Below are 21,004 nucleotides of genomic sequence, written 5' to 3' on the forward strand. Positions count from 1 at the left end.
CCAGGGCTGAGCCAGAATGCACCCTGCTGCCCCAGCGTGGTCCTCTCCTCACGCCCCCAGGGCGCCAGGAAAACTGGACAGACTCGGAACAAAGGGCAAATCCACCTGCACTTGTCTCAAGACCCTGACTGCCGGGGTAGCTCTTTCTCTAGGTCCATCTCGCTTGGTTTCTGTTTGTTTTAAAGTAATAGACATTATTTTTAGAGCAGTTGCAGGTTTACAGAAAACTGAGCAGAGTGTCAGGGTTCTGCAGTGCAGGACACTGTTACAACAGGTTTTGACAAATACACATTACGTAGCCACCATTCCTATGTCACAGTAGTTTCACTGCCCAAAACACTCGTCTGCCCCCCACCTACTCCCCCCTCCCTCCCCGTCTCCCAACTGTCTCCGTAGCCTTTCCTTCTCCAGACTGTCATATAGTTGGAACCACACACTATGTCGGGCCTTCGTGTCGGCTTCTTTCACTTAATAACACGCATTTACAGTTCCCCATGTCTTTTCATGGCCTGATAGCTCACTTCTTTTCACTGCCTACATGCATCACAGTTTATCCACTCACTTATTGAAGGACACCTTGGTTGCTTCCAAGTTTTGGCATTCATCAATAAAACTGATAGAAACACCTGTGTACAGGTTTCTATGTGGATCTAAGTTTTCACATCCCTTGAGTAAATACCAAGGAACGCGAGTACTGGATTGCGCGGTAAGAGCATGTTTGCTTTTGTACGAAGCCACCACGCTGTCTTCCAAGACGGCTGCACCGCGCTGCACTCCCCCCAGCGACGGCGAGGCCTGCTGCTCCGCGCGCTCGGGGGCATTCGGTGTCGCCGGCGCTCCCGATCTTGTCCATTCTAACAGGAGTACGGTGGCATCTCACTGTTGTTTTAATCTGCTTTTCCCTGACGACACGTGATGTAGGAACACCTTCTCATATGCTTATTCGCCATCTGTTTATCTTCCTTGGTGAGGCGTCTGTTCAATCTTCTGCCCATTTTGTAATTGGGCTGTTTTCTTCCTTTTGGATTTTAAGAACTCTTTGTATATTTTGGGTGCCAGTCCTTTATCACACACGTGCTTTGCAAATACACAGGTTGAACAGCACAGGTTTGAACTGCACAGGCCCACTTCCACAGGGATATTTCTCAACAGTAAATACCACAGTACTACAGAGTCTGTGGTTGGTTGAACCCGAGGATGTGGACTATAAATCATACGTGAATTAACCCCTGCGTTGTCAACTGTGTTTCTCTCGGTCTGTGGTCTGTCTTTTCATTCTCCGAACAGCATCTTTCATGGAGCTGAAGTTTATAGTTTTAATGAGGTCCCGTTTACCAACTTTTTCTTTCACACACTGTGCTTCTGACGTCGTATCTAGAAAGTCACTGCCAAACCGAAAGCCAGCCACACTTGCTCCTTCACCTTCTAGGACAGCCGTAGTTCTGCACGTTACGTTTAGGTCCACAGTCCATTTTGAGTTAATCTGTATGAAAGCATAAGGTCTGTGTCTAGACTCACCTGTTTGTTTAGCATGTGGACTTCCAGGTGTTCCAGCGCCCTTTGTTGAAGAGACTTTCTTGGCTCCACTGTGTTGCCTTTGCTCTTTCGTCAAAGAGCAGTTGACTCTGTTCATGGGATCTGTTTCTGGCTCCCTGTTCTGTGCCATGAAACTGGCTGGCTGTCCCTTCCCCAGCACTGCACTGTCCTGGTTACTGGGGCTTTACAGGAAGTCGTGGAGTCGGGGAGTGTCGGTCCTTCAACTTTGTTCTCCTTCAACATTGTACCGGCTCTTCTGGGTCTCCCGCTCTTCATACAAACTTTAGAAGAAGTTTGTCCACATTTTGCCTGGGACTGTTTTCAACCTATAGGGCATTTTAAGAACTGACAGGATGACAACACGCAGCCCTCCTATCCATGAACGTGGGCTCGCTCTGCGCTCATTCAGATCTCTGATGTCCTTCACCAGAGTTTTATAATTTTCCTCATTAGATCTTGTACGTGTTTTATTTGGTTTATACTTAAGTATTTCTGTTTGTTTGTTTTTGGTGCTAATGTAAATGATATAAAGTTTTAAATTTCAAACTAAATGTTCATTGACTTGTATGTATTGACCTTGTGTCCTGCAACCTTGTTATAATCGCTTATTAGTTCTAAGAGCTTTTTGCTTGATTCTTTGGGATGTTTATACATAGACAATCATGTCATCTGCAAACAAAGACAGTTTTATTTCTTCCTTCCTCCCCCTGTGCACCTTTTACTTCCTATTCCTTGTCTTACTGCATTCGCGGGACTTCCGGTATGAAGTTAAATTGGACACCCCTGACTTGTTCCTAATCTCGGCAGGAAAGCCTCTAGTTTCTTACTTGCGTGAAAGATGTAAATATTTGACAAGAACTCGGCCCCTCTATCTACCACAGTGTAAAGAAAAACCTGCCCACTTAAACACTGCGTGAGCCTGAGTAAGCCCAGCAGCAGTAAGTCTCCGGGGAGGCCCTGTCCTCTCTCATTAAGGCTATTCTTGGTCACTCTCTGGGCACACGGAGGCCCCACTGCACTGCAGACAGCCTCGTAAGGCTGCCCCGGTTCTTAACATCACGAGAAATCAGGTGGGAAGCAACCCGGAGCCAGGCAGCCTCCCACCCTGACCACCCGGAACAAGGACAGCTGGAGCGACAGCCAGCTCTGCTGCTGAGGACCGGAGACACCCCCTCCAGCCACCCCGACACACGGCAAAAGTGGCCTTTGCTGTGAGACGTGAACTCCTTCCCAGAAACACCACAACTGGGGAAATCTTCCCCAACGTTTAATGACTGGTATCCTTGAATTTCAGATGGAGGAACATCACAGAACACCCTCCAAACTCCCATCAAGATTTCAAAGGGACACCACGTGGAAAGACAAGCCAGCCTCCGCGAGCGTCAGAGCACAGTGAGCCCGCATTCCTCCAACCCCCCCATCCACCAACACCAGCACCCTGGGTGCTGTAGGCCACCCGGGGCCTCCCTCCCCCAACCACAGGTCTGTGCGGGAGCAGGTACCTCATGCTCTTCAACCAGGCTAGAGGCAGAGCAGACATGAGAAGGCTGCTATTCCACGGACAGTAGAGATTCGTAAAAATGTCAAACAATGTCATTCTTCTCACTAAATTCTTGTTTTAGGAAATACACTTCTCATAAGTACACTTCCTATTAAGAGGTAATGAGTTGTTTAATGAAATCATAGTATAAATATAATTGTAAATAATTTTTTTAATATTTGTTTTAATTTCCCCAAATGGTGAGTATCAGCAGATATGAGTCCTACAAACAAAAGCAGCTGTTTGGAGGAAAGGAGTCCTGAGGCTGCAAGTGAGCACACGGCTGCCGCAGGAGCGCGGGTGGCCAACCCGCGGAGGCCAGGCGTCCGGCCTCCGGGAGGCCAGGCGCTCAACGCTCGTCCATCAGCTCCCAGCGACCACACGTGTGCGCTCACCATGGACACGAGTAAACAGCGTGCTAATAAAGGGCGAGTATGTTTAGCAAACAGTCCTAAATCCAAATCCGTGGAGGCGAGTCCCAAGCATCTACATCTTCAGGCTGTTTCCTCCACGTAATTCTTCAGCAGCCAGCTGGGCCCCTGTGCGATTCTGGCATTTGGGAAGCACAGCCAGACTGTACCACACACAAACCCACCTTCCCAGTTCTCGAGCCGATCCCCAGGCAGGAGGGCCAGGACCACGCTGCGCAGCAGGACGAGGAGGCACAGGCGGAGCCGCCCGCGGACTGAACTGACCGACACCGCCCAGCCTCAGCTACACCACTCCCCGCTGAGTGCGCAGAGCTGCCTTCCTCTGCCTCAGTGTTAGAAAAGGTCAGGAAGTGGGGTCTCACGACCCTCAGGGGCAATCCAGGCGACCAAGCGTGAAAAAGCACCTCCCGACGAGGGGCAATGGACAGGAGAGCGCGTGCTTCGGAGACAGGCACACCCGAGCTCACAGCCAGACTCCACCGTGAACGAATCCACGGCCGTGGGGCAATGGTGTGAAATGAGGGGCACTGTGCCTACCGCGCAGGGCGAGGGCAGGGACCAAGTGAGAGGAACACACGGCGCGGCCGCTGTCCCGACTCTGTCCTCCCCAGTTTTACAACAGGATGTGGAGTCCCTCAGAGGCACAACCCCAACCTGACGCCCAGCAATGCCTCCTGGAGGCCCCTGCTCTCCACCAGGCTGCTTGAGAACGAGCTCACAGGCACTGTGCCAGGCCCCCGGGCCACAGAGAGGGTCCTCAGAGAGCAGGGCCCCCTCCCCACTCGCCATCTCATCCCTGTCCCGCCCCCTTCCGCCTCCCTGGGAAAGTGGAGGGTGGAGGTCCTGCAGCCACTGAGGGCGAGAGGACCGGACTGCTACCATTTGCCGAACAAGGCAGGAAAGTGCACCAGGACCGCCTGACGACATCGGAGAACTGCTGCCCCACACGTACGTGGGGATCAACGTGTGTGCTTTCCTCGGCCTGTTCTCTGACACGAGCCAGCAGCAGCTGGGCTTCACGGCCAAGGAGGAAGTTCTCTGGCTCAGGGCTTCTCAAGTTCACACAAAGTATCAGGAAGCTTGAGAGAAGCGTCAGTAAGAGGCTGTGACCCTTGCTGGATGGAAGCCCTCAGCATCAGGCTGGGGCGCAGGAAGCTTGAACCTCAGGCACGGGGACCCCACCTCCAACCTCAGCAGACAGCGGATGCAGGGGCCTGACCGTCTGCGCTGGCTCTTGCTACAAGGGAGACACTGCTTTCCCTGGGCTGGGCCCCCCTAATCCCTTCCAATTAGACCAGGGAGCAAAAGTTCCAAGGCACCGAAAGTCAGCGGACCAAACAAAGGGTCCTTTCAGCATCTCCTTCGTCCAACAGTAAACAACATTCAGAGATTACTCACTTCTGCTTTTGTCCAAATGTCTGTGGAAACCTAGATTCTAACGCCCCTTTTGCAGGAGCCAGTAAAGAAGATTTTGTCTGCTTCCCAAGGATGGTGGTAACCCAGGCACCCTCTTGCCAGATGGTATCTTCTTCCTTGGGGGTGCTGAGACCACGTCTGTTCTCTGTTCTCCGACAGAATCGTCACAAAGTGGATTAAGGATCTAACTTGGCTCCACACATTCCCTTTCCTCTCCTTTTTGCAACTTGTACAAATCATCTTTTGCCCTGCCTGGGTCCAGACACTGCAAACATAGCTCATCAACTCCATCTCTTCCCGGGGAAGGAAGACTTGTGACCTGGCGACATCTAAACCCTCAGCAGGAAAAGGCACGCTTTTCCCGAAGGCTCTGGGATCTGACCCACAGGGCGAAGCCCTGGCCCCGAAACCTGAAACAGGAAGTTCCTCGGGTCGGCAGTTTCCCAACTACATTCCAGGGACCGCCGAGGTCCCACAGAGGGACAGCCACGCAGGGACCGAGCTGGGTCCCACACGGTTTCGGCGCGGTACCAGTCCTGATGGCCGCTGCCGCCACCAAGACCCCTGCGCGTTGTGTCCATCCCCACAGAGCACAGGGTGGCCGTCGCGCCGACGACACAGGGAGCGGGACGCCCCGAGCCACCTCCAGGAGCAGCTCCCTGTGACCAGCGTCCCACAAGCATTTGCGGGAGTGGGAGAACGTGGGCTGCCTCCACACAGGCTCCGAGAAGAGAAGAGGGGCCGGGCGCAGGTCACCCACCGCCGAGGGAAGCTCTCCCTCCACACTCCCGTCACTAGGCCGTCCTGCCCTCCGTCCCGTCAGCCCGGCTCCAGCTGGGGCTCACAGGCACACACTCGGCACCCACTCAGCCTGATGCAGGGCCCCCAGCCAGAGAGAGATCCCACTGACACAACGGAAGGAAACCGCCCCTGCGAGGTGGTGCTCCAGCCACGGCTCGGCCGCGCTGAGGAAGGGTCAGGCCGAGGGAGGCCGCCCAGAGGACCGGCCGACGGCCTCCTCCCGCCCCGCGGCCCGGGTGGCACCAACTCCACGCAGGGCTGCACCCGCCCGACCTCCTAAGATGCCCAAGGAAAAGTGAGTCCGCCCTTCGCTGCAGACAAGGAAGCAGGCTGAGAGGCAACGTGGGGACCCGGAGACCACAGATGCTACTCCTCAGACGACAATGGCTGCTACCCCTGGGCACCTGGAGATGCCGGGAGCTCCACCAGCTCCGGCGACCCAAGGACCCGGTGCAGCAGGGACCATCCCCTGGCTTTCCAAATGGGAAAGCAGCCGAGGTGCCGAGAAGCTGAAGATGTGGACGCACCCGCGTCCACAGCCTGTTGCTGAACACCTGGGGCCCACGTTCAGCAACAGGCTGCAAAGCCCAGGCCCGGACAGACAGACAGATAGATAGGCCCTCCTCCCACTGGCGGATGGGCCAGCACAGGGCGGGGCAGGGCGGGGTGGGGCGGGGCGGGGCGGGAGGAGGTGACGGAGACCAAGCAGACAGGAGGCTGCTCACCCCTGCGCCCTGGACAGCAGCCCGCGCAGCAGCCGTCACGCACCGCCCAGAGCCACCTGCCCGCTGGGCAAGCCTGAGTGAGGAGCATGGCCAGATCTGAGCTGAGGCCCGTCACCTCACTCCACTGCAATCACAGCCCCAAAGCCCCCCCAGCGCTGCACACAGGGCAGCCCTTCCTCCACCGCGTTCCCAGGTCTGCGGTCCGAGGCTCGCCAAGGAAGGTGTGCTCAGAGGTCCCCTCTGCCTTCAGCCAATGGGGCCAATGTCCCCTGGCCCATAGGGTCCGTGGTCCTGGGAGTGTAACCTGGTCCCCCAGCTCTGGGCCTGTCTCTGGTCTCTGGAACCAGCCACTGGCGACAGCCCAGAGCCCTGAGTGTGTGGGGAAAAAACAAACGCGCTGGGAGAAGCTGTCATTCAAACACCACCAGAGGCTGGGCAGGAGCAAAAGATACATCCTGAGAGCCCCCACCAGCCGCAAGAAATCCACCCAGGGTGTTCCAGTATGTGCCCGCCTGAGGGTCTCTGCGTGGAGACATGCAACACCTGCAGCTGGGGAGCCACACCCCTGACACTGCTGTCCGCGACGTCCTGGTACCTGGAGGCCAACCCTCCACTTGGCCACGCTGACAAAAGCCGACGGTACCTGCCACCATCTTCAGACAAACGGAAAAGCGACTTACCCCCGAGGGCTGCCATCGGAGACCTCACCGGCACACCTTCACTCAGCCCATCTCCAAGAAAGCAAAGCGGTGCGGGCAGTGCCCGGGATTTGTGAGGGTGGGATGTGGCCTGGTGGCTTAGATCTCATGGCCGGAAGTTCACAGACATATTTAAAGACCTTTTAAAAACCAGACTATGACATTTGATTTTGACTTCGTTTACCACTTAGAAGGGCCTCTCTGAGACAATGAAATTTCATGTTAAGGTCAAGAGGTCTGTAGTCTGGGTCTGAACAAGCCGCAGTCTCCCTGGGTCTCCGAGGACCGTCCAGGCTGGTGCTCTATTATTTGGACTCCGAAAAGCCCTCCATCAGCTCCTCTGCAACACACCAAGCCACGCAGCAGGCCATCACGGCTACACCTGAGGGGTCAAAAGCCCTCCACGGCCCTGAAGCACCCGGCCACCTCCAGGAGCTATGCTTGGCATAAGGTCAGATCCACCCCAGACCCCAAGGCTGGCAGGCAGCCCGCAGATGCCCCTCCAGGGCCTCCCGTTCCGGTCAGTCCTCAGGTTCTCCAACCGGCTCCCTGCCACCCACACACTATGGAAGCAAAGGCTTGGCCAAACTCGCTGGTGCCCAGACACAAAGAAACAGGAAGACCAGGAGCTCTCCGACCAGCCCCAGGCCAGCACCTCACACACCCTCAGTGACCGTGGTACTGACCCTGTGCGGAGAGGAGGGCAGGTGCTGCTGCCCCTCCCACAGACGGGGACTGCGGCGCGGACAGGCTGGCCGGCTCTGTCCAAGCCCCACGCCTGGTGGCAGCAGAGCCAGGAACGGCCGCCATCTCACTGGGGGCTGGGCTCTTTCCCTGTACCAAGCTGCCTCCAATACAAGGCCAAAGCTGGAGTCAGGGACAGGGCACTTCTGACGCTAGAAATGAGGAGGAGGGAAGTGGGAGAGTGCGGTGCACTCTCGGAAGTGCCTGGATTCACCCACCAGAGGCTGCCTGGTGCGCCTCGGAGAGAGGGTCGGCCACGTCCTAACCAAGCATTCTACCACCAAAGGGAAACAGATGACATCGTCGGAGCTCAGGTGGAAGGCGTGGTCCAAACCAGGAGAAACCCACAAGCGCGAAAGGGCCGCAGGCCTGCCCAGCCCGGTATCTGCACGCCGCGGGGAGGGCTAGATGGAGCCGGACGCGCAGCCTCCCGCGGTGATTTTCCTGCAACCACTGCTACCGAGCTAACCACTCAGAAACTGATGTCATTCTGGGGATGAACATTTTTTCCAGTGCTTGAATAAAAGGGGGAGTTTCACATTTTATCCACTTCCACATGCCTTAACAATAACTTATTTAAAAGGGCCATGAATATGTAAATGGAATTTTAAATATGGAAATGCAAAGCATGCAAGAAAACAGTCTGGGTGTGAAATATTAATGGCGTCTCGTCTTGCTGAGAAGAGACAACACAAGCTGGCTGCAGCGGCAGGATGGGAGCCCCGGCCCCTGCTCAGCAGACAGGGCAGCGCCCGGGGCTCTCCCGGGCAAAGGGGGCGGGGGGCGGCCCTGGCCCAGGAGAGCCGCTGCGGACCCACACTCTGCCCCCCCCCCCCACCTCCCAGCCACCTTGCTCCACTGCTCTCCCCTCCGGAGCCACCAGGACCAAACCGGGTGTCTTTGCCAGTGCAACCTCAGACTGCACACGTTCCACCAGCATGGCGTCTACACTGCCTGCTGTACAGATGGGCGCGAAGGGGCACCAGAGTGAGAGCCGAGTCCTCCCTCACCCAAGCAGGGCTGGAGAGCCCCGCGAGGACAGAGTCGTCTCTGGGACACGAGCGCAGGGTAACCTCCAGGGTCAGAGGCTGGGGACTCGGCTACAGGTCAAGCTGGGCACAAACTCACCAGCAGGCCCATCAGGAGGCTCGGAACCTTCGGGTCTGCGTGTGGAACGGAGGGCCCAGAGGTCGGCCAAAGTCCTCAGCTGGTGATGGCAGGGCCTGTGTGGGACACACACACACGCCCCTCCAGGTGGCAGCACACCTGTGTGTGTCCACCGGAAGTGAGGGTGACAAAAGCAAGAGACTGATGGCCCCTAACAGAACAAAGGCCGTCTTCCTATAGAAAATTCCTCCACCCTCCCTCCAGGGAGCTCACGGTGCTTTAAGGACCTTCCCGCAAGGTACTGACGGCAAAGGAGTGAGCAGGCCTCTCTCCACACGACGGAACAGGAAACCGAGGAAGACGAGCTGCTGCTGCTCAGTGTGGTCCCTGGACCAGCAGCATCGGCAGCGCTGGGGCGCCAGCAGGAAGTACAGGAAATACGGAGCAGGGTCCCCATTCCAGACCCGCCGAGCCCGAGCCTGCGGTGAAAGCCCGACGGGCGCCCTTTACACTCACTGAGCTGGAGAAGAGCTGGGCGGACAGACTGCCGAGCGGTGACCCCACAGGAGTTACACAGCACAGAGCCCACCAGGGAAGCCCTCTGGGCAGTTAAGTCCCCCAAGTACCAACTGCAGCCATGGGCTTCCACATACAGCTCCTGGCTCATCCTCACACAAGCCTGGGCGAGGCCAAGGGCACTGCTAGGTGGTGATCCCACACCGGGCTGGCACAGCCGGGAACCCCACGGTGTTTGCCAGCGAGACCAGACTTCCCTCTGGACCCAGCATGGACCAGATTCTCCCTTAGCGGGAGGGCCTTGCTCTCAGGTACAGAGGCCAGGCAGCCACGGTCTGGAAAGTGAAGCAACTCCAACAGGCTCAGGGCCAAGCTGGAGCGGCTGTCAGCCCTGAAGGTCTGCACCCACCCTCAGAGGTGCAGCACGGGCGCCTGGCCTCCACGCCCCTGCCCCGAGGCTCTCACCCACACTGATGGGGAAGCAACTGGAAGACCCAGGAACCACCACTCAAGGAGAGGAACGCAGAACCCAATTCCCAGGGAGGCGTCTGCGGAAGAGGTCCATTCATCCCCAGTGCTTTCGGTCACTGCTCTCCCCACCCTTTCTAATTGGCCACACAATTGAGAAGCCTGGTAACAGCACTCCCTCTGGGGAGGCCACGGAGGAGGGGCTGAGGAGAGAGCCGCAGGGAGTGGCTCCGAGGGCTGCAAGCACCACCCCACGTCCAAACACGGGCACTGCAAGCAGGTGCTGTGCCCTCCGCCCGGCGAGGAGGCCGGGGGTCCCCTGCACTCAGCCGCATGCTCACAGCAACTGCTGGCTTCTCCTTTTCCTGGCAGGAGCCCCAAGCAAGCAGGGAGGTCTGAGAACTAACGTGACTGGCAGACTTGGGCAGGGCCCAGAGGCTGTGCCCACACTGCGGCGCCCCAGACGGCGGGAGGGCACAGGTGAGCGTGCTCGGCCCCAACACCCCAAGCAGGCCCCATGCGGCAATACTGGCCCCTAACGTCCCTTAAGAGACACAGCTCTGGGGCGTCGGCCGCAGCTCTTCCCACACCACCAGGGAGGGAAGGAAGCCCCCTGACTTCCTGAGAGGTCCGTGTCAGCGCGCATGCACCAGACACCAGACGTGGGGTGGCGAGCCCTCCTGTGGCGGCCTGTCCCACAGAAGGGGGAACCGGCTCAGTAGCGACAGAGACGATGGCTTCCTGCCACGAGCCGCGTGTGCACAGCAACCACCACCCAGGGAAGCAGACACCGTGCCGACCCCACTTTGGAGAGAAGGGAAATGAAGCCTGCACAGGCGCCCGGCCCCCGCGGAGGCCAGTGTCGCGGGCAGACGCGTGTCCTGCCTCCTCGGTCGTCAGCCTGGCCCGGGCACCCAGCAGACATGCCCGCCACGGTCCAGACAGGCTGCTGAGAGCCGGTGCCGCTCGGCCCGGGTGGGACTAGGAGGGGCGCCGGGGACAGGGGCAGCTTCTCCAAGCTGGTATCCCCGGGACGCGCCCTGGGAGCCGGGCCAGGAGCCCTTCATCCGCGTCCACCACAGGGCGGACCGGCCCAACCGCAGACTGAGGGCCAGCAGCTGGAGGGGATGGCGGCCGAGGTCTGAGGCAAGCACCAGGAGACGCCAGCAGCTGCCCTCTTGCAGATGCCCCAGCTCTGGGTCACCCCGGATGCTCTCTTCTGGGGTTTTGCTGTTTTCCACAATTCCGGTCGGATCTAATACAAGAGCTACTTCCTCTAAGAAACGTTCTCTGGTCTACTTGGTAGCCAGGAAGTAAGAAAAGATCTCTCCTGGGGAACAAACAGCCTTATATTTTCTCAGTGCTTCCATACTCGTGTGTGAGTACATGTGAGCATGTACACGTGTTTGTGTATGTGTGTACACACACGCACGCACGCACCACATGGCAGGCACTCACCCCACTGAGGTTCACGTAACGTCGTGAAGCGGCCAGCGCTTTTTACAGACATGGTCTCAATGACACTGCCGAGCACCGCGGCCACTAGGGAAACTGGCCAGCCCCACTCGGGCACCAGGCACAAAACTGGAGCACAAAGTACCTTCCCAGGTGCCAGATAACCCATCACTTAGGTACAAAGCAGAAGAGCCACGTTCACTCGCTAGTGGGTTTTAAGCCATCAATCTGCCACACAGCGAGGCCGAGGGGACGACGGGGAGAGCTGGCGGGCACTGCGGCCGGGGCAGGGGCTGGGACCCAGGGGGCCGGTGCCAGGCCGGCCAGCAGGCAGCTGGGCGTGCCAGCTCATCCACTCCAGCTGCTGCCACACCTGATTCACCAGAGCAAGGGAGGGCGGGACTGATGGACAGCTGGACAGAGACAAACGGAAGCACCTGCCACGCTCCAGGGTCAGCACCCGATCGTGGCTGGGCCAGGGCAGGGACACAGGCACCCAAAGAGCCGGCACATGTGCCCCTCCCACCCCACCAGGACTCAACAGCGTGTCTTAACAGGGGAGAGAGGAGAAGACATTTACTCTTCACTCAACAAACAACTGCTAGGCCTCGATTCTAGCAGCACACCCCCCCGAAGTCACTGTACTCTCATGGAGTTTACATTCCAAGAGGGAGAAGCACACAAGAAACGTTAACCCACCGATCAACACACGAACGTGTCAGGTTAGTGCTGTGAAGAGCGAGGCAAGACCAGGAGGAAAGGACAGCTGACAGCAAGGGGACAGGCAGGACAGCCTCTCCACACGTGGTGACTTAAACACACGCTTCGGTCACACCAGCCACATTTCAAGTGCTCAACCGCTGCGTGTGGCCAGCGGCCACTGCCCCCAACAGCACGTGGACCACTGCTAGCATCGCAGAGAGTCCTGCTGGATGGTGCCGTCCACCCCGGACAGACGGCTAGGCCGCCCTAGACGGCTGTGCTCTGGCCTCTGCACTGAAGCAGCCAGCCACGGAAAGCAGCCCAGCGCCAACTCTCAGAGACCCTAAAAGGGCCCTGGGAGACGGTCAGCACGTGAATAAATGTCATCATGACCGATTCGCAGGAGAGAAAACGAGGGCTCCATAAAGTTGGAGCTTCCTCAAGATCTCACAGCCAGTAGTCGGAAGGAAGGTGCAGGGATGAAGCTACAAGTCAGAGCCCGACAGTCCGGGGCTGCGTGTGTCTGCCAGGAGCCACTCCATCCCCCACCCCGGAGACACACACACACGTCTCGGCGCTCCTCCCCGTGGCCACATGCCATGTGAGCCGTGTGACCAGCACCAGCTGTGGGAGCTCAGCCTGGCCTGAAGAAGGGGCTTCCTGGTCTAGAACCATCGAGCTCATGGCCGGCGTGCCCCACGGCGTCCTTGGAAGCTGCGCGCTGCACGACCACCACGGAGGAACGTGTGGAGACGAGCCTGAGACACAGGCTGGTCCCACACCTCCTGCCGAAGCCCATTTACGTCGAGTGGCACCAAGAGCTGACCGGACAGGCGAGGCCCTGGTCTTCATCACTGAAAACCCCTGGGGCCACTGCTGCGGGGACAGTAACCAGGCCAAGGCAACGTGAGACCAGGTGGGGGACGGCTGGCGCTCGCTCAAACCTCCCCTGCCTGGGACAGGAGCAGACCATCCTCCACAACGGCTTCTCTGCGGCTCCCGTGCTCTCCCTGCCAGGCTCAGCACCCTCCGGGGGATAAAGGGTCAAGAGGGCCTGGGAAGGTCCCCATAGGGCACACACAAGTCACCCTGGCAAGAAGCTGAGGCAGACTGGCTGTGGCCCGTGGTCAGCACCGTGGTGCAGACTTCCCTAGGGTCCCTGCCTCCCAGTCAAGGCCACTGGGTGATCACTGAACCCGTGGAAGCCCACGGAGCTGGGGCACCATGCAAGATGGAGGGAGCACAGAGGAACGAGGCAAAGCCTGGCCCCCACGATGGCGCCCAGCCTGCCCAGCAGAGGACAGGGTCAGAGGCTGGCCAGCCCGTGCACAGCCCGACCTGGGCTTCTGCCCACCTGACTTCCAGGCTGGTGCCCCAGGACGGGCACAGCACAGGCAGCCAGGCCACAGGCCTTATTCCGTCTGTCTGTCACGTTACTGTGCACAATCAACTGAGCCGTTCATTCGTTCACTCGCTCAACAAGCACACGCTGGGCCAGGCCCTCCTCTGGGTCCAGGGAGCTTGCACGGCAGTGGGGGACAGGGCACGCACGGAGCGTGTTGAGGGCAGGCGTGCACAGTGCCACGTGCGACACAGTCACCAGGAACTGCCCAAGCACAACCCCAGGAGGGAGGGCCAGGCTACGCGCGGATGCCTGAGCGAGGAGCGCCGCAGGCGAGGACGCCAGTGGGCCTGAGCCAGCTCTCACCCAGCTGCCCCACTATCCCTCGGTCCAGGTGGAGGAGGACTTCAGCGCTGCTCTATGGCGCTCCCGCCTGCCTGGCCAGCTGTAGGCCATGGGCGGAGTCGCATCCACACTCACGCCCCTAGTCTAGATGGCCAAGCCAACCGCAGCCTCCACGGCCAAGCACCCTCTCCAACCTTCAGGTGCCTGTCGACCAGGCCTCTTACCGCCACCACCACGCGTCCAAAACTGAACTCCCGGTTCCTTCACCTGCTCTTCTGCTAAGTTCTCCAGCAACGTAAGAGGCAAATCCACCATTCGCACGCTCTCACCAAAGACCTCACTCTTGTCTTTTGTCTTACCTGCCACGTGTGATCCACAGCAAACCCCGCATCCCCATCTTTCAGGTGTGCCCACACCTTCAACCCCTCCCCATCTTCTCTGCCGCCCCCCGCCCCAAAAGACACACCTTCTCACTCCTAATGAGCCCGCCGGAAAGCTCCCCACTGCCCTGCCCTGCGCTACGCCGGAAGTCACACCTTCCCAGGCACCTCAAACAAGAGGACAGTGACAGCCATAGCCATAACCCCCAGCCCACACTGGCTCACTGCACCAGGCACACTCCCAGCGCTTTACCGAGGTTCTGTGGCGACTCGCACGGCAATCCTACGACCTATCGCCATCACCTTCACAGGTGAGGCAGAGAAGATGGGGACACGGCGACACAGAGCTACTCCATGGTGGGGCAAGACTGGACCGCAGGCCACCTGCGTTTAGACCGGCGAGAGCTTGCAGATCCTCCCTGGCCCGGCTCAGACACAGCACGAAATCCAGCCAGATGCACAGGGAGCAGGTTCTCCCACCCACGCCCTGGTCATCAGGAATCTTCTGCTCCCGTCGCTGGCCTGGCTGGCCTCTGGACAGCTTGAGTCTACCATAACTCACACACACACAGGTGACAAAGGTCACAAGGCCTAATTGTACTCCGAGGTTCGAAACGACAGACTAAATGGTTTGCACAAAGTGAGAAAAGAGCCACATTAAGAATCATGACTGTCATGCTGACCTGAAGCACCCCTGGGAGGCGCAGAGAAACCCATCCACCTGGCAGATGCCAGGAAAACACAGTAGCCAAGGGCTCCACCTCCCGAGGCAGATGGTACTCCATCCGTTCATTCTCAAGCCCCCTTCACTAAACGACAATCATCTCCTCCCAACGCTGCCCAGAGCCCCCAGCATGAGGAGGGCAGCGCCACGTGGAGGGGGCCGGCCAGCTCCCCGGTCAGTGGCCCAGGCCAAGGCACCAGGAGGTTCCCAGGGGCGTCCAGGACCGGCCAGAGTTCTAAGGCAAGACCAGGGCTCCAGGTGCTGCAGGGCTCCTCACACACTGACAGCTTGAGGCCAAGGGCTTTTCTGAGACATGCAGAGCCCAGAGGAGGAAAGACCTGAGCTTCAAAACAAACTGCAGGGCTTCCCTGGTGGCGTAGTAGTTAAGAATCTGCCTGCCAGTGCAGGGGACACGGGTTCAAGCCCTGGTACAGGAAGATCCCACATGCTGCAGAGCAACTAAGCCCGAGCGCCACAACTGCTGAGCCTGCGCTCTAGAGCCCGTGAGCCACAACTACTGAGCCCCTGAGCCACAACTACTGAAGCCTGCACGCCTAGAGCCCGTGCTCCGCAACAAGAGAAGCCACTGCAATGAGAAGCCCGCACACGGCAACAAAGAGTAGCCCCAGCTCACCGCAACTAGAGAAAGCCCGCACAGCAACAAAGACCCAACGCAGCCAAAAATAAATAAACAAATTTATCAAACAAACAAACAGAAAACTTCAGTCATTAGAGCCGCCCAGAGCTGGTGTGCTTCGGGGGTGATCAGGCAGCCGTTGAAGCTGAGTGTCCAGAGGGATCACCAGCCGCGAAGAGCCGGGCTCGGCAGGGGCGCGCGGAGCGCGGCAGGCGAACCACGACGTCTGCACGGCTTCTCCTCGCCCACCTCTACAGCAGGTTCTAAATCCGCATCAAGGATGCGGCCTGAGGCTCACACCAGCCGGCCCATGACGCACGTCTCCAATGGAGCAGAGAAACGCATGACCAAGGGTTCTCTGCAGCCACATGCAGTACCTCTCAGGGACCTCTCAGGGACTGGGGCTCCAGCCCCAAATAAACCGTGTGGAGCTCCTAGGATGCACAGACCAGGATTCAAACCCTGTTTCTATGGCTTCCTAGCTGTTCAACACAGGGCTCGACTCTGCTGTGCAACAGAGGACAGCAGCACCATCTCGCAGCATTCAGGTGAGATGGGACCAGGTACCAACAAAGGCTCAGCCAGCTTCACCACTCTCACCATCTCCACCACACAGTGTACACAGGTGAGAACTGGACCCCAGGAGCCCCCGCTCCACTCCATCCCCCACTCTCCACCAAGGCAGAGAAATGCAGGCATCACAGCCCCACGTGTCCCCGCACAAGCTTCCCTGCTCCCCTGCCCTTCGAGGTCGTCCACAAGGTTCTGAGCCACAAAGAGACGCAGCCTCCCATCCACCCCGGCCCACAGCACCCCTGGCTCTGCAAACGCCAGGGCTATGGAGTGAGGTGCTGCGTCCCGAAGACGCCAGGATGCTCTTGGGACCCGCTAGGGCACAGGCGGCTGCATGGCAGTGTCAGGGAAGCTCTGCATGGAGAACACTGACAGGGACACACCTAGAGCCGCTCACAAACCCTGAATACTCGCGTGTCCTCAGCACACCTCCAAGGAAACAGGATCAGCGTTCAAGCGCCAAAACCAGTGCTGGGGCGGCCACAAAAGAAAGGCAAGGTGCCCTGGGCTGTAATTAAACTCCTGTCCAAAGGCACTGACACACCCATTCATATCAGTGACCAGTGGCGCCCTGGAGCTGTCCGAGGTCGTCCACGAAATGGAAAGCACAGAGAGGCTGGCCTGGCGGTCCAGGACAGCCCGCTAACAGAGAGGCACACAACTATTAGCTCTCCCTGAAGGACATGCTTACAAGGTGCCAACCAGAACCCCGCGAGACCTCTGGCCCCACCACCACCTGCATGCCACCTGGGGTCTCCTGAGCGCTGCTGAACGCCAGGCACCTCCTGCCATCTCACCCCCCACCCCAAACAGCCCTCCGAACCCTCCGACTGGACTCCCGCCTGCCTGCGTGCTGGCCAGACCCCAGGCTTTCACCCTCTTGCCAAGGTGCCTCTTCCCGCCTAACCTGAATTTCTGCCCAACTGCCTTTAAAGACGTGAGGAAGTGAAATCAGCTGTTCCCGCCTCCCGAGGTTTCCTGGCCTCCGCACGGACCGCCCCCATCACGGCCACGTCGGCCTGCTGCTGTGAGAGCAGCAGCGGCCCAGACCCCTGCGAGCGTGAACGGTGCAGCGCACACGTCCCCTCCCCGTTCTGCTCGGCGAGGGCCTCGAGGGCACCGGACCCCAGCTCCCTGCCGCCTCCTCACAGGGCCTGCACGGGACTCTACCATGAACAGACGGGGCAGGAACCCGACGGCCCCTCATCGGCTGAGGCCTTAAGAACATTCCCGGGCTTCTCTGGTCCGTTCCATCACCGGGAGGAGGGAGATCTCCCGCGGGAGCTCCCTGAGGTGAGGGGATGACGCACATACGCACTGGGCACGACGCCAGCACACGGAAGCGCCCCTTGGGTGGCCGCGCGGTCAGGACCGGTCTGCTGAATGAGGATGGGACCGAGAGCACCTCCACCTGGCGGGCAGGCAGCCGTGCCTAGGTCCTGTGCCCCGCGCTGTCACACCTCACCTCACCTCCCGGGGCCCATCCTGCAGAAGAGGTGAGGCACACAGCTCTTTCTCAGGATGCCCGAGACTCAGTTGCTCCTGGGTGGCTGCATCGGCTCTCAGAGGGAGCCCAAGGGTCCTGAGAGGTGGACAAGTTGGCAGGAGTCACGCAGACCTACCAGCCACCATGAAGGACTGCTCCCGGAGGTGGAGAGTCCACTCCTGAACCAACCCAAAGAAGAGACGGGACGGCTGAATCTATATGTGTGACCACAGTCGAAAGCACTGCCGGAGCTGCGGACGAGAGCTACATTCACGAAGCTGAGAGGCTGGATTTCCTGCTGCTGCTCAAAGCAGGTCATTTTAGAAAGTACCTCTCAGTTTGGCGGGAGAAAAATGCAGACAAGTTTCCATTCCTCTAATAGTTCATTCTTTTTCAAATTCAAAGTAAAATAAAGAGGATCGCCTGGAAAAATGTCAAACGCTTTAATTTCAAATCACTTTTAATGCCTGTTTCATCTGACAGTAGCTTTGAAAGCAAAAGGCAGTCTTTATCATTTGAGGGTTTTTTTTAAGTTTTTAAAAAATTAATTAATTAACTTTTTTTTTTTGGCTGTGTTGGGTCTTCGTTGCTGCATGCAGGATTTCTCTAGTTGCGGCGAGCGGGAGCTACTCTTCATTGCGGTGTGCAGGCTTCTCGTTGCAGTGGCTTGTCTTGCTGAGGAGCACAGGCTCTAGGCGAGTGGGCTTCAGTAGTTGTGGCACACGGGCTCAGTAGTTGTGGCATGCGGGCTCAGCAGTTGCGGCACACAGGCTCAGTTGTTCCACGGCATGTGGGATCTTCCTGGATCACGGCTCGAACCCGTGTCCCCTGAATTGGCAGGCGGACTCTCAACCACTGCGCCACCAGGGTAGTCCTCATTTGAGGTTTTTAAGCTAAATTGATGTGATTATGTCCAACATAACCAGATGCTTCTAAAAGCCAATTTTCAAAGAGACATCAGCCCCCCAAATAAGAAAGCCTTCCTTCGGTTATTAATAGATTATTGAAACGCCAACTGCACAGGGGGTGAGGCCGCGGAGGATGCTCGCGGAGAGCAGGCTGACTTCCACCCCCAACCAGCTAGCCGGCCAGTGCAGGGCACCCGAGGTCCCTCTGTGGTCACCGTCCTCTCAGCCTGCCCCCAAGCCCTTCACCCACTGGAGGGGCTGACCTCACTCAGCTTTCCACCCTCAAGTGAATCACGTGGGAACTGACTAGTTTAACACCATCCTCCACAGATACCTGGTCTGGGGCAGACTTTCAACCCCATTTGGGCCAGTGAGAGTGACTGGGGTGGGGGGAGTCTGCCGCCAGCGGGGGTCCTCGGACAGGTTTCCTTGTTCCAAAAAGGAGACCCAAGAAGGAGACCTCTCTTTCTGCCTCTTATGCGACCCCCAGAACCTGGTCAGCCACCCTGCAAGCACGAGAGAAACCAGCCTGGGCCGCAGGGGACAGAGGCGGACAGCCCTGCACCAGTCCAAGTGCGGCTCGGTGAGGAACAAGCATTTGGTTTGGTGCCCTACGCGGCACAGAGCTCCACAAACCCTTGGAGTTTCCTGAACGAGGTGAGTGCCTTTTGTGAACACGCCCCTTCAGCCAGAGCCCTGGGCAGGAAGGGCGGGGGAGAAGCCAGAGGAACCAACCAGCGGAAGAGAAGTTGGAACTTTCAGCTCCACCCCCGCCCCACCTCCAGGGAGGGGAGCGGAGATAGAGACCAAGTGAATCACCAATGGCCAGGACTTAATCAAGCAGGAAACTCCATAGACACTGCTGAACAAGGCGGCTTCCGAGTCACTGGACACAAGGAGGAGCTGGGAGGGCAGCACACCTGGAGAGGACACGGCAGCTCTGCCCCCACCCCCCACACACGCCTCCTGCATCTCTTCCCAGCCGGCTGGTCCCAGCTGCACCCTTTGTAATAAACCAGTAATCCTAAATAAAGTGCTTTCTAGCAAACCGGCAGAGAGGGGCTGCGGGGACCCTGAATTTGCAGGCAGATGAAGTGTGGGTAGCCTGGGAACCCCGAGGCAGGCGCGCCTTGTGGGACCGAGCCCTCACCTGTGGGGCCTGGCTGACCTGGGAGTTAGTGGCAGAGCTGAACTGACTCCTGGGGCACCAGCAGGTGTCAGAGGCACAACTGGTATGGGACCAGTTCCTCAGGCCCTGGAGGGAGTCAGAGCCGCCTGCCCGGGCGTGGACACGAATGGCCCGGCTGTGCTGCTACGTGGGACCCTTCCCGAGGACACAAGTCCACACACGTACAAACACTCAGACGCTTCAACCCAGGTTCCAGGTTTCCACACATTCATGGGGCCACTCAGAGCCCACGCCTCCACAAAGACGCAAATGCTCCTGGTGGGGTGCACATCTTCCTCCCAGACCCCACGCCCTGGAAGCCAGCCCAGGGCTCCAGGGCTGGTCTCACAGCGTCTAGATGACAGTACACCCGCCGCCTCAGCTGAGTCTCACCGCTCGCTCAGGCCGAGGCAGGGATGGCGAAGCACAGCCACTCCTCAGCCAGGGGCACACTCACCGGCACCCCGCGTTCCGAAGCGGACATGTCGCCACAAAACCATGGTTCGCCAGGCCTACCTGCTGGTGATGGAGCTGTTCCTGTCCTTGAGGGTGAGCTCGCGCTGCTGCAGCTCCACGATGAACCTGGACAGGTCCTCTGGGGTCCTGGGGGGATCAAGAACACATGTCAGCGCTGGTTGTGCCCTGAAGGGGGACTGGCTGACACTAGAAGGCGGCCCAAAGCCACGCCAGCCACGGGCGGTTCACAGGCCTGGGGCGGATTAGGGCCTGTGCACCGTCCCCGGAGCAGCGGGGTGTGGAGCTGTGCTCTCACCGCCACCTGGGCTCACACAGCCAGCCGCTGGCCACGTAACACTGGGCACACTACTTTTATAAGCCCTGATTTTACTTCACCTGTAAAAATAGGGTCGATACATAACAATGTCACCATGCAGAGGATTTGGAGCGAGGTTTAAAAGCACCTACCAGGCAGCAAGCAGAGGAGGTGCCCAGTGCATTCCAGTTGCCTTTCCTCCTTCCGCTTCAAAATCCAGGTATGAGAACAGCAGCAATGTAACAACCACAACAGATACCCACATGCCCAATGCCTCGTAATTTTCAAAAGTACTCCAGCTTAACGATCTCAGTTAATGCTCAGAGCAGCCCTGCTGTCTACTGTTTCCATTTTGCAAATGGGGAAACTGAGACTCAAAGACACGGATGGCTGGTTCAAAGGCCACCCACTCTCAGCAGCACAAAGCCTCAATCTGAACCCCCTCCTCTAGCTCAGCACCATGGCTCGGGAGAACGTACACCAAGAATGTCTTTGACATACAGGTGGCCAACAGGACATGGAAAGATGCT

At 58.4% G+C, this 21,004-nt stretch overlaps 1 protein-coding gene across 1 annotated transcript in view; it reads right to left on the reverse strand.

Moving 5' to 3' along the window:
* MAD1L1 (mitotic arrest deficient 1 like 1) overlaps positions 1–21,004 on the reverse strand; it is a 318,780-nt gene that overhangs the window by 219,195 nt on the left and 78,581 nt on the right. The window contains exon 10 of the mRNA XM_082856688.1: positions 20,219–20,305. Coding sequence (XP_082712814.1) covers positions 20,219–20,305 — 87 coding nt within the window. The remainder of the gene's footprint in view (positions 1–20,218; positions 20,306–21,004) is intronic.

Source organism: Leucopleurus acutus (assembly GCF_964270905.1).
Source record: "Leucopleurus acutus genome assembly, chromosome: 16".
Lineage (NCBI taxonomy): Eukaryota > Metazoa > Chordata > Mammalia > Artiodactyla > Delphinidae > Leucopleurus > Leucopleurus acutus.